This window comes from Dama dama, chromosome 18, assembly GCF_033118175.1.
Source record: "Dama dama isolate Ldn47 chromosome 18, ASM3311817v1, whole genome shotgun sequence".
Lineage (NCBI taxonomy): Eukaryota > Metazoa > Chordata > Mammalia > Artiodactyla > Cervidae > Dama > Dama dama.
The window spans coordinates 94467060-94486660 of NC_083698.1; the positions used below are offsets into that span (position 1 = coordinate 94467060).

At 35.6% G+C, this 19601-nt stretch overlaps 1 protein-coding gene across 6 annotated transcripts in view; it reads right to left on the bottom strand.

Moving 5' to 3' along the window:
• The window catches only part of CNOT4 (CCR4-NOT transcription complex subunit 4), a 151254-nt gene that overhangs the window by 48364 nt on the left and 83289 nt on the right, over positions 1-19601 (bottom strand). For 3 of the 6 annotated variants that reach the window (XM_061165870.1, XM_061165868.1, XM_061165872.1), the window contains exons 3-7: positions 17925-18122; positions 10312-10398; positions 9425-9526; positions 8586-8711; positions 5679-5803 (exon numbers count right to left, since the gene is read on the bottom strand). In XM_061165870.1, the coding sequence (XP_061021853.1) occupies positions 5679-5803; positions 8586-8711; positions 9425-9526; positions 10312-10398; positions 17925-18122 (638 nt within the window). Of the gene's footprint in view, positions 1-5669; positions 5804-8585; positions 8712-9424; positions 9527-10311; positions 10399-17924; positions 18123-19601 lie in introns of all 6 variants that reach the window. The other 3 variants (XM_061165869.1, XM_061165867.1, XM_061165871.1) reach the window with 1 other exon arrangement.

Consider the following 19601-nt stretch of genomic DNA (forward strand, 5'->3'; position numbering starts at 1 on the left):
GACACTAAAATTACTTTGCTAGTAAAATATGGCCACATCTTAAGTTACATGACACAATTAACATGGCAAGAAAATAATGCCTCAGTAAACCTAGACTGATTGTAGTTGGCAAGTATGATTCTAACTGCAAGTTTCTCATAACTCCAGGACATACCAAATATGAAAGAAAATAAATGCTTTTATTACTGGTAAGCACAAAAAAATTAATTACCCTTAATATTAAAACTGAAAGATGGACATCCACCATCCTAAACATCGCAGACTACTGCAAGCTTTCAAAAACAAAAAGCAAAATCTCCATCTATTCAGTATAATTTTGTATTTCAGTAATAAAATTTGATCTTAAAAAGATATTTGACATGTCTTTTCTTATAAGAAATAAAGGCACCAAAAACTTCAATCTCTAACCCATTCCTACCAATCCCCACCCTCCCCTCCCTTCCTCGCACTTATTACAACCACCCTCCGGAAAAAATACCCGTGGCTCTCTAAACTTTTTGAAAATATTCTACTTCAGAGGAGCAAGATACCAGAGCTGACTGACTAGTTTTCCAGTACCTATGTGCACATGTGCAGTAACCTTATATATCCAAATATATCATGGGAATAAGTAAGATTTCTTAAGAAAAATAAGGAAAGACTGAGAAATAAGTTCAGAAAAATCTCATAATTCATGCATTTTAATATAAATACCCAATTTTAGCAAACTTGACCACCTACTTAATTTAACAGTAAGCAGCCTTAGCTTTATACAAAAATAAAAGTTCAGAACGGTAAATAATTTACCTACTTCAAAAGAGGGAATGCCTTACTGGGGGTCCACTTTACAAAAACAATGTAGGCTACCTGTCATGACACTTGTCCATACTTTGAGAATTACTGCTTTATACTGCTCCTAAATTCACCTCTATAGGTATCAACACACATCAGTAATTTATAACTATTTTTAGGTCATGGATCCTCCCTCCAGAAAAGTATACACACACACACACACACACACACAATTTTACATAAGATTTCAGAGTCTGCAGGTATTCAGAAGTCTATACATGACTTAACACGTTCTACTCAAGACTATTTTATACAATTATCTGGACCATATCCTTTCTAAATTTCAGGGGTTTATCAAATTAAATTAGGACAGAAGAATACGATTCAGGCAGTGCCTATTTCCATTCTGTTAAATAAATAAGGCACTCTCATTATGCCTTCAGTCTATCAGAGCTTATATTTGACTTTCAATACAAATATAGCTACATATAGTTTTTAAAAATACACCTTTTCCTTCAATGTGATAAAATAGACAAATTTCTAGAGAAATTTTCTTTTCACTGTTTCTTTAGCTTATCCTCTACTGCCACCAATCTGTGGTTTAGGGAAGGTTTTGCTTAAACCTTCTCTGGGATTAATAGTACATCCAATTATATTTATCCTGAGGTATAAGCCTTAAGTATCAGAGATCTTCAAGGTCAAACTACATACAGTTATGGCATAGTTTAACTGATTTACTTCGATTCACGCTAGAGTTTTTTATTCAGGTTAGAGTCTTAAATTTCGCCTCTTCTAGATTGAGAAATGGCAGAGTGGAAGAATGAACCTGGGCTTAAAACTGACAGAGACTTTTGGTCAGAATCTGGTCTATCACTTACTCGTACAGGATACTGGTAAATTACCTAAACTCTCTGAGATTTAGTATTCTTGCCAGCAGTAAGATAACAATGATGTCTACCACACAGAACTACTAAAGAGATTAGATGAACACAAAAGACATCAACTTTTTATTCAACCTTCTTTCTACCTAAATCTAAAGCTGAACATCTCAATTCCTTCAATGATGTCTTCTCTGAGTCACAACATCAAGTCATAAACTTGACTTGCGTGATCTGCACATTCCATAATCTGTCCCCCAAAGTAAGTAGACCTATGCACTGTCCTGGGCATATAGCAGCCATTTAGCTATTACTACCCTGTCTAAGTCTTCAATTGGTACACAAATAGTACCTCAATGTAAATAAAGGTTATTTCAAAGCCCTGAACTTAAAAACAGAATATCCAATCCTTAAGAATCACTACTGCATGGCTCCCTTACTTCCCCTTCTCCACATCTGTCTTCATCATTTCAAAGTAACTAATAGAAAAACAGCGTATCCACAGTCAAAACCCAATCTGACTGATACACTCTCAAACCCATAATAATGGAGGGATGTGTGTGAAGAACAAATGATACACACCCTCTAATTAATTATTCATTTAAGTGATATAGGAATAAGACATATTACAGAAAATTTCACTTACTAACATTAATGTGTATCAAGGGACCATGTTGGGGTTCAGTGATGATTAGCAGTTATGATATTCTTAATATTTATAATCTGGCTTAATTACAAATGAGAAAAGTACATTTCAGTTTAATGTCAATCTATAAATTTTCAAGTTTTGCTTTCTTGAAATTCTTCTAAAACTGCTACTCACTACACAGCAATGCCAAAAAAAGAGGAAAGGGGGCCATTCTTTCTGTCCCTAGAAAGTTTAATTCTCAACTCGAATAAGAAAAATGTTCTCTCTCTTGGGTAGGACCACAGAAAGAGTTGTACTGCTCTTCATTCTAACTTGGCAGATCTTCCCTGAGGGGAGAAGAAAACTTGTCTACAAATACATCCCTACCTGTACCCTGTATGGTGGTAAGGTACAAGTGGGGACCAAAGCAGACGTTCAGTAATATTGACAGTCAAACTAATTCTCTGGCAGGGGTTGGCATGCAAAGAAAATAAGCTATAGGAGCTTGCCAAACAAAACAAAACACCGATAACTCTATGTAACCTGGGCCATCAACTGTCCTTAATAAATCCTGGGGGGTGGTGGGGTGCGCCTTGCGTTAAATAAAACAAAAAAAAAACCTTCTCTCTCTCTCAAAAATCCTTCACATATTATGACTTATGTTAAGCAAAGGTAACCATGTCAAAATTTATTTTGGTCCCAGCTGAAGTTCAGTTGCACTGATTTTGGGCAAAGTTACTAAATGGGTCTACTGTTTCAATTCCCCCCTTTTCTTTTTTCCCCTACAACTTGTGGTTGCTATGACACTCCTCTCCTGTAACTGAAACAATTATAAATGTGCTCTGACTATACTTTATATGAAGGCAAAGTCAATGAAATATTAGTAAATCTATATTAATAAGTGATCACAAAAACAAAAGTTAAAGACAGCTAGCTACTGTTAAAATGCTGAAAAGACATGTTGGTAAATTCCAATTTTCACTTCTAATATAAAGAAAAAAGTCCAATAAATTAAAAATAATAAGGTGTTTTCATATTGTGATAATACCACTTTCTGACACTGTTGCTTAATTTTTAGTTCCTAGGGATTCTTAGACAGGAAGAGGTGATGGTAGGAGATCTGATTTAAAAATGCAGGGAAAAGATAAAAAAAAAAAAAACCTTTCCTGAGCAACACAGAAGACAAGTATTTTGAAACAAATAGACTTGGTCAACTAACGGGGGAAGCTAGCCTATATACTGCACATAAAACACTTCAATACACCAATAAAACATGGCAAAGAGATATGAACTCACGATGCATAAGAAGTTCAGTATATTAACCAAATATAAATTAAAACAAAAAAGATTTTATCAAAATTGGCAAATGTGCAGAAAAAAATACTTAATTCAAGGAAATACTCATAATCATTGACTTAGCAGTTCCAAGAGCATCAAAACTATAACCAAAATGTTTACATGAAAAAATATTTATCACAGTATTATAAATAATAGCACCAAAATGAAAGTAAGATAATATACACCAGCAGGAGATTGGTTTAATAAATGTGCAATACTCACATATAATGGAATACTACACAGTCATAAAAATTATGTTTTCATAACATGGGAAAGTATTCATAATAATGGGTATTAAGTTTTAAAATGTAACAAACCAATGCAATTTTCTGTATATATACATTCACAGGAAGGAAAAGGACTACAAGGAAATATACACTGCAAGGAAGATACACCAAATCATTTTAGTGAAAACGTCTGAGTATTGAGATCACATACAATATTTACTTTCTTCTTTATGCATTTGTATATTTTTCAGCTCTCCTTCAATAGAACATTACTTTTATATTCAGGGAATAACAGATGCTGTCACAAAGAGATAATCTAAATTTTACATTTCTGCTCTGCATTCTCCAGGGACTATAAACCCAGAACATGACTTTAACTAGAATGACAACACTTTTAATGAGAATAAAGACATGCATTTGAAAGCATCTGAAATAAATTTTTACTACAAATTCTTACATAATGTACTACAGAGTTAGCAACCAATGAGGTAAATAACAGCATAGGTTCTTAATAAAATAAACATATGGGTGGGTACAAAAAGATCAATGGAAAGGGTCAAAGTTTATCAACCCCCAAAGATTTTAGACTTAACTTTTATCCTTAGCTTTGATAAAATAAATTTCATGTAGTTTATTATATAATAATTTTACATTTTGCTCTATGGCCACCTATATATTTATTATATATATATGTACATATGTGTGTGCAAATAAAAGGAAGTTTTTAAATTTGAATTGCCTTTATAAATAATCTTTACTATCAAAGTGAATAAACTTAACAAGGACTTCCAAGAATTTAAATATAAGAATAAGTTTTAAAGAAACTGACTCTAACAACAATCCATGTGGTTATTATTAACTATGCTTAAAAATGGCCCTTACATTATTCTAGTGCTAAATAGACATGGGACTGTAATGGGACTATGTAATACCCAGACCTTTAAAGCATCACTTAAACAAATTTAACTTTGGAATAAATTTTTTAAAAAAGAAAACTGACCTATTTGATTACAGCTATTTACTTTAGATGAATTCACTTTACAAAAGTTAGACTTACCAAATTTAAAAAAAAAAACAACAAAAAAAACCACACCAAGATCCTAACACAAACTTAAGATATATTCAGAATAAAGTGTAACCCCCAAATTATCATTTTTATTAATCATATCATTTTCTGACAGGCCAAAACCAAATACAATCCAAGATGTGACGATCACCATATCAGAATGAGATTCGATACATAAAGTTATAAATTTGTTTAAACATGAACAGAATATAGGTCTGTGCAAAAACAAGTTGTCTCCAAGATGAAAAAGATCTGTATATGGGATACCCTCCTCACTCAGAGGACATAAGACTTTGGTGATTCCTGAGACAAGACAAACATGAACACTTGTATCCCCAACACAAAACGCTTCAGATTAATACCCTCTGTCCCTTTTACAGTATTTTGTGCCGCCCCCCCGCCCCCGCACCCCGCCATTACATCAGGAAGGAAACCTCCATTAGGTGACAAGAGCCTTTTAATAACCCACATCTCTTAATTTCCCTTTTTATCAAGGAGAGTGTTCCTGGGGCTCAGGGTAGTCTGCAAATCAATGCAAAGGGGAAGCATCGAGAGGCTCATCTGAAGTATTACCAGGGAGCAGCAGGCAGCAAATATTCAAACCCAGAAATTGTGACTCAACATTTCCTACAGTACAACAATTCTGCACAAATGACAGACACTGTCAAGAAGGATCCTGCCTGAAAAAGATGCAGAATGAAAAGAGAAGAATGACAGACAGGAAGGTTAAGGTATTTGATTATACTAGTATTGGTACTTACGTATCATACCTCTGCAGTGGTGTCACTTTGTTCTTATTCTTATCAATGGAACCCGTAGACAGTTGAAGGAAATTGGGGTTTAATTTATATAATTCCTGAAGGAGCTTCTGTTCATATTCTTGGTGTTTACCCGCCTGGTGGAAGAAGAAATGAAAACTGCAGTGGGATTCACAAAGTGGCTGGTCTAAAATGCTGACGTACTTTCTGAATCATTAAAGCTATCCTAAATAAAATACGTAAGAGTTAGTCACAGTGTCAGAGAAACCTGTGAGGAAGATGTCACAGAGCTTCTAGACCAATGAAAGTTCTTTCAACAAAACTACAGGAGACATATTCTATTAATTAAGCATATCGTCAACCACCTTATGTGGAGAAAAAACATATTAACAGACAACATTTTTGCTAGCTTAAGGAAAAACTAGAGGGGCCCTTTTAAATTTACTTCCCCATCTTTCCACAAAAGAATTAAGCTTTCTAACAGGTCATTACAGAATTTTCTGAAGATCAATGGAAAATCAATCTCTCTTTTAGAAGAGATTAACACTAAAAGTAACTCAGAGATGAAGAATTTTCATTATCCTAAGTAATACATTTACATAAAAATGAATATATTTAAACGTTGGACCAGAAGATGGCAATTTAGAGCCAACCGCTTTGTTTTTATAAATAAAGTTTTAAGGGAACAGTAATGCTCATTCATTTACATATAATCTATGACCTTGTTGGTGTTACGACAGCAAATCTGAGTAGTTGTTACAGAGACCATGTGACCAGAAAAACTAAAAACTAGAACATTGACTAACTGTCCCTTTACAGAAAAAGTGTGCCAATCTCTGCTCTATACATGACAAAGAGAGCTCTGTATTTCCTGGAGTTGGTAGCTCTCTATCAAAATGCAGTGTTACAAACATGATGGAAGAAATCAGACAACAACTGACTGTGCAACTAGTCACACACAAAAATAAATTACAATGAAATTACACTGAATAACTTTCTACTCTTTGCATGTATATTATGACTGCAAGGACATTTTTACTTACCTTCAGGATTGTTAATTATTTTTAAAGTGTGGTCTAAAGAGATGTTATGGGAAAACCAAAACCAGAACAGATCAAAACAAAAACAAAGCAATAAAAACAAGGGCAGTATCATGTGATCCAGCACAACTGTATCATATATATTGCACAATGCATCATTCCCTGCTCTGAGAGGGCTCTTGCCTGTTCAACTATACAAATATTTCATATGGTACTGAATTTTGAGTTATGCAGTAACAAGGAAAGACCTAGTTTTTGCCATGATATAATTTGTTCGTTTCCTTTCTACACTGAGGAAATGTTTTAATGAAGAAACCCCCTTTCATAGTAATTTTAAATTCAAAGAAGAAAGAGATGAATACAGGTCAACAATATGAAATAAATTTTAAATTGTTAAGGAAAAACACAGTTTAGATGTGGATTTTACATCTTTAAAATAAAAAAAGCCCTGAAAATTATTTCTGCAAGCAATACTTCAGGAGATATTACAGCTTTCATTAGCCACAAAGAGCTCAAACTGGTATTCAAACAGTTTAACAGGGGCAGTTTACAGAGACAGGTTAAATAGCATTACAAATATATTTCAAGGGACTGCCCATCCATTTTCTTTTACTTTTTAATAATACTTAAGTGAGATCAACTGGGGCTTAGAAACTCCTTGACAGATATTTTCATTGTAATAATACCCATAAGTAAAGCATAGTTCCTATTAATCAAAATACAGCATGAAATGGCTCAACCTTAGATTTCATCCAAGAAAGTTTCATTCAAAAGAAGAAAAAAAGTCAAGAACCATTTACTGGATAAGCAAGAAATAAGTAAGTCATCTGTCCCCATTAAATATCACAGAGAACTTAGTTTTTGGGTTTGGGGTTTTTTGTTTTTTTTTTTTTGACATGGACCATTTTTAAAGTCCTTACTGAATTTGTTATAACATTTATTGTTCGGTTTTTTTTTTCACTGTGAGGCATGTGAGATCTTAGCTCCCCAATCAGGGATCGAACCTACAGCGCCTGTGTTGGAAGGTGAAGTCTTAACCACTGGACCACCTGGGAAGTCTCTTAACACTGCTTCTGGATCATAAAGACCATACATACTGTAAAGAAATTCCAACGTATTTATTATAATGTGATTTAATCAGTGATAACTCCAAGTCAAAAAGGGTAATATTTCATTCCATTTAACAATCTGCTCTGAAAGGAGCCCCTCCTAGACTGTCTCTAGTTTGACCTGGAGAATGAAAGGCAGCAGTCAATGCCCCCCACCTTCTAAATGAGAAGTATTCCTGCAAAGTCCACAGCAACAATCTGAAGTCTTCACCTATAATAGGGAAGTGCAGCATTGTGCTTTGGCATAATCCTCATTTAATATGCCGTATGGTCAATATTTTTACTTGTAAAGGCAAATTTATACTACAAATTGAAAGAAGACAGGAGAACAGGAAATGTAAAAAAGAATACAGGATAATAAGCCTTCAATTCACCCTTTACAGGACACTGACTCAGTGTACACTTTCATGGATAGAATCATTTCATAAAAACAATTTAGCTTTTCAGTGGCATTTAATAGAGTATTATTTTCTAGCACGCTCTATGAAGAGCAGAGATGGCAAAGGGGAACCTCATAATTACAATACTCCACTTAGCTTTCATTTTGCCTACATTTTCAAAACTTAGGGGGCCACAGATGCATTTTTTATTATACCAATGTCCTGCAGAACTGATATTCCATAGAACAACCACGTATTTGGAAAAAGCTAATTTAAAATAATAAGAGTTTAATAAAAAATAAAATTCTTAGTTTTTGCTTTTGTAATTTTAAGTTATAAAGAAAAATACTTCCTTTGCTGCAAAGTTGATAATTCACATTACTTTACTACCTGCATTTCCTCTTTTGTGAAGCTGGCCGCCTCGTCCCCCAATTCATGTAGGTACATGCAGTCAGGCTTTGGGCACTGCATATTCTTTAAGAAGTAACTGCAATATTTTGTTGTACCTAGAGATGCCTGCAGGAAGAGAAGGGAAGAAGGAAAAAGACCCAAAACGTAAACTGACACCAGAATGAGAATTTCCGTATCTAGTGTTTTCATTTCATCTAAAATGAGGCAAAGACACAGCTAAACAAAGTACGGCTGTGAATACTAGAGAATTCAACTATCATTAGCAGAATTTATTAAAGGTGATGAAACACCTCAATCTATGGTTTCCAGAGCTTGAGCACCCAAATCCTTTCCCTAGACATCAGGAGAGTAGGAAGGCAAAATCTGTTCCATGTTTTAAGCGGTTAGGCACATAAGACAAATTCCTTTTTCTAATTATGCCATCCTTCTTTCAACTTACTTAAAGCATTGCTTGGTGGGACCCTTCACTCAAGCCTGAACTAATCAATGTCCAAATATTTAAGGACAACAAATTGGAACCATCACCTATTTCTTACAGGAAGAATAATAAATCCATTTTCACAAGAGAAAATATGTGTAAATACAGGAAATTTTTTTTAGGACTAATCCCCTAATAAGGTATGTGTTTACCTCCACCTGGTAGAACAGGACCCTAACAGGTAAGTGATAAGCAAATTAGCTGTCATAGGTTAGAATGGATACCTAGGAAGCAATCTTTAAATAAGACTCCTTCATTAATATGTAACAGCTATGTTCTTCTGTACTTGCTACATGTTATCTCTTCCCCCTAAAAAAAAAAATCCAGAGGACCATATTACCTTAAGTGTTCTGCCATCCACCACCACATTGTTAACACATTGTATGGCTCTGAGAGCATCTTCCGACCGTATATAGGTTACATAAGCACTGGCACTTGGACCCTAAAGTGAAAAGCCACTGTCATTAGAACCAAATTCAACAAAAACTTAAAAAAAAAAAATTAACTTGCAACCTGCCAAAGGAATTCTAAAGGCCTTTACTAACACTATCTTTAATAATAATGACAATGATTAGAAGTACCAGTAGCTTTGATTAAACTATATACTAGCTCATCTTAAGATAATCATACTTAATCAATTTTATCTGATTTTAAGCAGACTAAAATATTTATGAATGAAATATCTTTGGCTTGGCAATTTTCTTACAAAAGTCATCTGACAGGCTTGTCAACATTACAAAAAAAATCAAACTTTGAAAGTTATATTTAAAAAAATAAGATGTGAAGATACTGTGTCAAACTACATTCTCAGAATAAATGCAATCTTTAAGAGTATTCTAATAGAAAATTAAAAAAAAAAAAGAGTATTCTAGCTGCTAATATCAGCATAACAAAAATGCTCTATTAAGTTCACAATATCTGAAAATATTAAATAGAAATCATTATATAATTTAACTGCTTGGTTATAGACTCAATTCTCCCTCCCCTTCAAACCATCACTAAATCTCTGTTACTACTTTTCTCTTAATACTATCAATTCACTGTTAAGTTTTGAAAGGATCAACCAACCACCAAAAAATTCCCCCACCCTACCAATAGAGGTCACTATATGGTGTAAATGCTTGACCCCCAAGCTTTCTAATCACAGAAACCAAGTTTTCCTTCTGAACAGCCCAGGTCAAGCCCTGACCATAGGGAGGAAAGGTAAAAATCCCTATAATTAGTTACCTGTGAGCCTGCATATGATGTGCTATTATTGATGACAACTTTATGTATTTTACCAAACTTCCCAAAATATTCTGGTCGTTTTAAAACCTATAAAAGAAGAAGAAATAAGGTATAAACTGTCCCCACTTCATCAACTTTATCCTTATAATGGGGACATGCACCATGCCTCTTGAGTGAAAAGAAAATAATTGTTAAAGTTTCCCAATAAATGTGACTACTTTACTGATTACAATTTGTGTGGTTAACTTACCTACAGGAAATCATCAACAAAAACCTAAAAGCTATTCTTTACTGACCCACTGAATAGAAACTGAGACTGAGTAAGTCTCACATTATCTACTACGTTCTAACATGTGCACCAATAATCTATGGGATCTTAACTTGACATTATTCTTAAACACAAAACAGATCAACTATCTTAACCACACTGTCATTAATAGATGATTCTTATAAAGTCTCAGAACAATGACCAAGATTATGTATTAAACAGAAACTCAAAAACAGACACAAGTAGAGACAGTTTTACTCATCAATCTATTGTACATAAAATATTATGTATTATATTAAAGCACTGTTTATAAGTTACAAATTCGAAATATGGTAACAGAATATTTTTCAAACTTTCATGCTTTATGATTTATTACTCAGTGTATGTCCATAAATTTTCCTTATGTCAATTTCACCATTTTTCAATTGTCTTCTATGTTTTTCTCTCTTTTCCAGATAAATAACAAATGAATTTTTCTCTATTACCTGGTTACTTCTTGGTGGTCATTTTCCCTCATACTTGTGTCATCTCCTTTACTATGTGATCACTATATGCATTCATTTAGCTTCTCCTGCAAACTAACTTAACTTTGGCTAACTTAATCCTCTCTCCCAGGATTTACAACTACCTCAAAATTAAACTGTTCTTTTCCAAAATTTACCACAGACCTACATAGTATTTGTTTATAGGTTTAAAATTCAACATTCAAAAAATGAGTATCATGACAACCAGTCCCACCACTTCATGGCAAATAGGAGGAAAAGTGGAAACAGTGTCAGATTTTAATTTCTTGGGCTCCAAAATCACTGCAGATGGTGACTGTGGCCATGAAATTAAAAGGTACTTGCTCATTGGAAGAAAAGCTATGACAAACCCAGACAGCTAATTAAAAAGCAGAGACATCATTTTGCCAACAGAGGTTCATATAGTCAAAACTGTGTTTTTTCCAGTAGTCATGTATGGATATGAGAGTTGGACCATAAACAAGGCTGAGTGCCAAAGAATTAATGCTTTCGAAGTTGTGGTGCTAGACAGGACTCTTGAGTGCCTTGGACTGCAAGAAGATCAAATAGTCAATCTAAAGGAAACCAACTCTGAATATTCATTAGACAGACTGATGCTGAAGCTAAAGCTCCAATACTCTGGTCACCTGATGTGAAGAGCCAGCTCATTTGAAAAGATTCTGATGTTGGGAGAGACTGAAGGGAGGTGGAGAAGGGGGCAACAGAAGATGAGATGGTTGGATGGTATCACTGACTCAGTGGACATGAGTTTGAGGAAACCCCAAGAGATAGTGATGGACAGGGAAGCCTGGTGTGCTGCAGTCAATGGGGTTACCTACAGACCCACTGTTTCTACAATCTCTCCAAATAGCAAGCTATCTCTCAGTTGAAGCTTTCTGCATGTATCTGTTCAAGTGTATGCAAAGTACCTTCTCCAAATACTCTTATTTGATAATATTCTCACATACTTAACATCTTAGCTATTATGCTCTACATCTCACAGAACCAAAGTTTTGTGAAACAGTCTGTGGTTGGGGTGTCATGAATTCTTAACAGTTTTCAACTTGATTAATATAATTTTTTTTAACCTTACTTTATTTTAGGTTTTTATAAGTATAGGGTTATTATGTTTTCTGCAGCCAATTTTAATGGATAAGAAGGTGCAATGACTACACTGGCTTTCTATCTTTTTCCCACCCAAATCTTCTGAAGGATATGACATTTAGAGTGGCAAAGGCAATGACTCTCGTGTTGTTCACAGAGAGTCTTAGGATAGAGGCTATGGGAAGAGTATGTATCTTGAAAAGCCTTCTGGCCAGTGGAGAACAGAACTGCGTTCAATATTCCAGCTGGATGTGTACCAATTCAGCAAAAGGCCTCAGCCAAAAGACCTGCTTCAAGGGACTCAGCCTGGTCAAAAGCTGTGCTGCATTAGCATCTCATATCACACCCAAGTTGATGGTAGTACTTCTCAACGAAGGCAGCATCAAGGGATGCTGGCACATCATGTCAACGTAACTGGGAGACACTATTGGTGCTCAGTGGATGGGGGCCAGGGACAGCTTACAGCACTCAGGCTAGCCCTGCGCCACAAAGAACCATCCTACACAACTTCTGAATGTTCTTACAAGACATTCATCTAGCCAAGATGCTTGTTTATAACTAAGTGAATCTAGAAACAAATCATAAATATAAAGCACTTTCCCACAGTTTCAATGTATGTTGAATTTAAAAGCAAACACTATGTAAATAAGGGACAACTACAAATGCTTTGTTTGAAATTTTACTAAGAATTCTTCAGAAAAATCATACATCATTAACTCTTCATGGTACCCATGCTGTCAGTACATACATCTGTAACAATCTGCACTTCTAGTTGTCACATTCACAGTGATTCTACAAACAGAGGCAAGCTCCTATTTCATAATGTACTGGGAAAAAAGGTACTTTACAAACTTATATACACACACAAATCATTTGCGGATCCAGTTGAAATACTTATTTCAGCCCCTGAGAGTTTGCACCATAAGCTCCCAGGTGATACTAATGCTACCAGCCCAGAGGTCGCACCCTGAGTAGCGGTACCAAGTATTTACACGTAGAAACAGTCTTCTTATACTTTAATCTCTCCCTCATTTTTTTCAAATTATGTATCTACCTAGACAGATTATATGATCAAGAAGTCATTTCATGAAACTCAAAGGGTGCTACAAAATACTATTTAAAAAAAAAAAGTGGGTACTGGGTCTGAAAAGGTTAAAGACTGACTTATGGAAATAAATTCTGGCCAATAATTGAGCAATACTTTCATAAAAAACATAAGACTTGTATATAGTTACAGTGAGCAGCCAGAATAGTATTTCCAAAGCACAAATCTCACCATGTCATTCTGTTCTTAAGATTAGTCAATAGCTTCTCATTGTCTTTAAGATACAGTGCAAACTCGTTGAAAGTGAAAGTGAACTCGCTCAGTCGTGTCCGACTCTTTGCGACCCCATGGACTATAGCCTACCAGGATCCTCAGTCCATGGTACTTTCCAGGCAAGAACACTGGAGTGGGTTGCCATTTCCTTCTCCAGGGGATCTTCCCGACCCAGGGATTGAAACCAGCCCAGGTTGGATGCATGAGACAAGTGCTCAGGCCTGGTGCACTGAGAAGACCCAGAGGGATTGGGTAGAGAGAGAAGTGGGAGGGGGGATCGGGATGGAGAATACATGTAAATCCATGGCTGATTCATGTCAATGTATGACAAAAACCACTACAATACTGTAAAGTAATTAGCCTCCAACTAATAAAAATAAATGGAAAAAAAAAAAAAGAATACATGATAATGAAACTGGGTCTCCCTCATTGTAGGCAGATGCTTTACCGTCTGAGCCACCAGGGAAGCCTTTAAAGCCCTTCCTTATCCCTTACCACTTACCTCATCAGCCTCATCTCTCACCATTTCACTCTTAATTTTCCAGCCAAACAAATCATTTGAAGACCAAGCCTTTTTTTAAATCCAGAAGCACTTGTATAATCCCTATGCCTGAAGCACTTTATACCAAAGATAGCCAGGAAGTTCATACTTCCTGATGGCACTCCAACAGTCAGGTGCCATCTCTTGTGCCTCCACAACACACAGCACTCCTCACAGTATACAGCTGCTTTTATAAATAAACAGGGGCAACCTTTTATTGGTTTATGTTCAATGTCTCACACAGTGCCTGGCACACTGCAGGTACTCAATAAATGCTTATGGAATAATTAAACTCTGTTAGCATTGAACAAAAAGAATAACACATGTGTAAAACACTAGTGGGCCTTAATGTATTAGGAAATGATCTATGGGTGACAAAAATAGCCCGCCCAGGCAAGGGAAACTCAAGTAATTTCGATGTTCTATATTAAGTTGCACATTCAAGGTTCTATCTAAACATAAGTCGAATAAGCAAAACAGTAAATAAAGAAAGTAAAGAGCACGGGTAGTAGGCAGAACAGCCTGCATATAACCACATAACCTATATATTCAAAGTCCTATATTTACTTCACAGTGAGTCAACTTGAGTACTAGCTACTATATAAAAGGTTATATGGTAGAATTATAAATGCCCAATGACATACCTAATGTGTAAAATGTCTTCCTATACGTTGGGAACACAAATGTTCATGCACATGTCAGAGAAAATAAAAAATGTAGTGACAGATGAAGGATGAATAGACAAATATGTGAATGAAGGAACCATACAGATCACTGGTGTAAAATTCATCGGAATAGGAGTTCTAAGACCAGGGAGATGGGGGCGGGGGAGGGAGGTGGATGAGGGTGGTTTCTAGTTCTGGGTTTGCTATGAAATAGCTAAGTGATCCTAGACAAATCATTCAACTTCTCTATGCCTCAGTTTCCCATTTGTAAAAGAAAACGGTTACATTTTTAAAGTCTTTCAGTTCCTCAAACAAGCAGCTCTTTCATGCCACCATGCACCTGGGACATGTCTGCCCTTATTTGCTACCCAGCTAATCCCTAGTCATTTTTAATCATCCTTTCCTCAGGGAGGCTTTTCGTGGATCTCTGCACTAGCTAAATTACCTACTGTTCGTATGTTCTCAAAAAGCCCTGTATCTCCCTATTTATAAATACTCAACACACTTACAAGTACTTAAGTCTGTCTTCTCCACTGTCTGTAAGCTTCTAAGGGTAGAGACTGTGTCTGGCTTGCTAAACCATTTCAGTAACATCAAAGTATCTAACAGACTGTAAGTATTCAAGAGCTAATTTACAGAACGAATGATTAAGGTTCTGACAAATTTAAATTTTTAGGATTTAGGAGATGATTACTCTAAGCATTATCTCTAACTACCATATCTTCTAAGACAGGCTTTTTTCCTATTAAGCGATAAATGGATACATTCGACCATCAATCTTGGTATGAAGTTGTCAGATGTACAAAAATTATTTTCAAAATAAGCTTTAAATTTTCCTAAATGCTCCTATTCTACTAATCAGAATTCAGCCAAATATCAAATTGTTCATCATCCAAAAATAAGTAAATGATAGGGATCTTCTTTGACTCAAAGTTCCCCTAACAATTTGAAACTTGGTGATTTCTAATGAAGTGTTCCAATCTGAAAGAGTTAGGCAGTTACATTAAAAAAATTTTTAAGGTTATTATTTAGAAGTAGTAGGGTTTAATAACTAAAACACTAACCTTTGGTTTTCTTAGGGTTTCAAGAGAAACAAATGAGAGAAACTAATGTTTAAGAAAATTCACTGTCCTCTTACCAAGCAACAGTGCTTTCAAAAGTCTAAAACCAAGACAGTGATTTTTTAGGTATATTTACATTCATGATAAAGTATTCTCTTTCAAGAGTCATTCCCTAGATTAATTTCTTTCTGTGTAATAGTTCTTCAGATTAATCTTACTGACATTGTGCTATTTGAAATGAATATAAATCTCTGTACATAAGTAAAAACAAACTACAGATCTAAGTCACTTCTCTAAGAAGCAGCAGAAACCTGTAAACCAAACATCAGACTGAGACTATGGCTTCATTTTATCCAGAGTTTGGGTGCTGCTCGGTAAGCCTCCAATACCACAAGCGACTGGGTTTTGTATTAGTAAAACCAAGTACATCCACATCCAAGAGTTGTTAAATAAAAATTAAAGTTCCATTAATTTGCTGGACTAGCAGGGAGCCCCTTGGTGGCCTAGTGGTTACGACTGCACACTTTCCCTGCCATGGCCTGGGTTCAATCCCTGGTCAAGGGAGCTGAGATCCCACAGGGTGCATGAGTGCCCCCCCCCCAACAAAAAATTTTTTTTTTTTACTGGAGTAGCAGCTTCAGAAAAGCAAATATAGATTCTAATCAATAAGATTAGCAGGAATAAATAGAGGTAGGTAAATTAAAAACCTGCTTAGGCAAGAAATGTCCTCTGGTTAGAAAAAAGTAATGTTTAAAGAGGGAGACAGAAGCATTGATACAAAGTTGTGGCAGTGTTCAAGAGTGAAATGGGATCCTGACTGTCTGGGGAGTTAAATGCTAGATGATTTAGGAAAAAGGGAGAACTAGCTGCTGAGGTTAAATCGCAGGCCTAAAATGAGCTCCTTTCTTATCATTTATTAGAAATATGAACTCTAGATCCACCCCTTTGGCTTTGGAAAAAACCTCGACTCTTGAAGATCGTGTAGCCCACTAATGCCAGCATCTCGGACCTAGATCCTAGTAATTCGTGAGCTGCCTCCACATTTATTACCAATGACAGAGACTTCTTAGTAAGGTCACCCTGATGTTCTCCTCTACAGATCTTGAATCCCTTCACAGCCTCAATACATAGTTAACTAATCAGCAATAAATATTTCTTATTCTTTCTAAACTGATTTTTACAAAATCAATTTTTAGACTCCTTATATTTCCTCCTTCTGGGGCCTTTAGCCCTCTTAGACCAGTTCAAAGATTCCCGCCTCCCTAAGCATATTCACTGTAATCCTTCCTCTGACTGCTGCCATCCTGAGCATTACTTTAAACCCTTCTCAAGGAGTACTTCCGACAGATCCCTCAAATCCAGCTCTCTCCAACTGAAGCAGACATTCTGGCTGCCATTCAGTTTCTATTTGCCTTCCCAACAATCTAGTCAGCATCTCCTGGTATATTAGGAACTAAACATTAGCAGACATGTGTCCAAGGGCATTAAGGAAAAGTAATGAGTTCAACACTACTTTAATAAGCCTGGTGGAGGAAGGAGAGAAGAGTTAAGTAATAAACAAAAGGGTTAAGGCCTCCCCTGCTTTCAACGTATGACAAAGAACCTCAACCACTGTTTCCCTCTGAATTCTTTCTCCTTCCCCAAAACTGGCTTAAAATGAATGAATAAAGAATGATGACACAGTAGAGCAACAATTCTATCACTGTTTTATAATCAAGGTTCACTGCTTCGGCGTGATTAAAAAAAAAATACAGATCTCTGGTGGGTTCATGAAAGTACATCTCCACTGCTGGTCCTTAATACAGCTACAGAAAAGAGCAAAGAAACAGAGCGGTCATATCAGGGGAGCCTTGAGAGCACAACACAGCCACTGTCCAACTTCCGTAGACTAGGAGCACTGAAGGGGACTTCAGAGACCTAATTCAACTGCCCAGTTTCACAACTGAAGGAAATGGGCCAAGAACGATGAAGACACTGGCCTGAGATCACAACTGGTCGCGGTTTCTTAGTGATTATTAAAAATCATTTCCCATTATCTTCTAAGTTTTACAATTTTCAGGTAAATCCTGCCTTCGGGCAGGGCCAGCTACTATTTCCAAATAAAGAAAAAGAAAAAAGTGCCAAATTGAGAAAGAAAAGAGAAGACAACTTACCTCTGGGTCTGCTAGGCGCTGAGACAGACCTACAACAAAGACGAGGTTTTTTTGTACAACACGTACACTAGCCAAATGTTTGCGATTTTCTGATATTTTCTGTTTTCTCTCATTTTGTTTCTGTTTTTTCTCATTCTTTATCCTTTGCAGTTCTTCCTGGGAGAGTGGTTTATAAACTGCTGGGTCTTCTGGATATGGCTTTAGGCATAAAACAAACACAGAAGTTAGCATTAAATGAACAGAAAACCATGAGTAAATAATTTTCAAATGCTTGATGATATGTATGCAGTTATTTGCTACATCTCCCTTTTTCTGAATGTTCTAACTGTGTAACTTTTTATTTAATAAAAGTTAAATGTTACATAAGAGTGTTTTTAAATACTATGTAAACCACTTTTAGTGCTAAAACTTAAAATATCACCAAAGGTTCTAAAATTTTAAAAAACCACCCTGGTATTACCGACAATGCCTAGTACACAGTTTACAGGAAAATTAAGCTTTTAAGGTACTATGTAAAGGGCAAAAAGTACAAAATATCATCTAAATATGGGTTTATTGTATTACAACCAACAAATATTTAATGAAAACGTACTATGTGCCTGAAGATTAATGAAGTACTTATTCTTTAATAGATAGACATTTCCTGTCAAAGGAGATGGGCAAATAAACAATACACAGATACTCTGGCTCAGGAGTTTGAACTTAGCTTCAACACTTATTATCCACATGGCTTTAGACAAGTCAATAGAACGCTATGTCTCCGTATCCGTGTTAAGTAAAATGAAAATAATCTTAAAGGCTGGTATAAAAATAACACTCATAAAGCAATTATTTTAACTGGCCCACAGTAATCTCTCAATAAATACTAGCAATTACACCACTGTAATGTTTTTCTCTCTCATCATTACAATTTTGTTTTCATTCCTACTGCTAATGCCAAGACTACTGATGGCCTGAATGAGAGTTGCAAACTGGCTTTGAATCTTGGATTGTTCTTTACTGAGAGACCTTGGCTAAGTTATGTAATTTGTCTGCCTCAGTGTTCTGTAAAATGGGAATCACAGTACTTTATTCAGAGGGTTTCTGTGAGAACTTTAAAAAGGCAACACACTTACAAAGTGATTAAAACTGTGTCCTGCACAGAAGCATTCAATAAATCAGTTATTATTTCAGCTGGCCCTCCATATCTGCAGGTTCCACATCCTTCAATTGAACCAGATGAAACTATTTGGGGGGAAAAAAATTCTAGGAAAAAAGTTCCAAAAACCAAAATCTGAATTGGTCATGCACCTAGCATTTACATAGCATTTACATTGTATTTACAACTATTTATACAGCATTTACATTAGATATTAGAGACTATACATAATCTAGAGATGATTTAAATTACATGGGAGGATGTGTGTAAGTTACACACAAACACTATGCTATTTTATATGAGGGACCTGAGTATCCACAGATTTTGGTATCTGTGCAAGTGGCATGGAGGGGGCTGTTCCTAGAAAAAAATTCCCCACAGATACAAGAGACAACTGTATTAACAAAAAAGGTTAATAATAAATGGAAGATGGAACACACTAAATAAATAGTAACACGTAAAGCTGAATGTGAAGAGATCCCAGAAATGGGAAGTTGTGCCTATCAGAATACCAGAACCTGGGATTAACAGAATCGCTG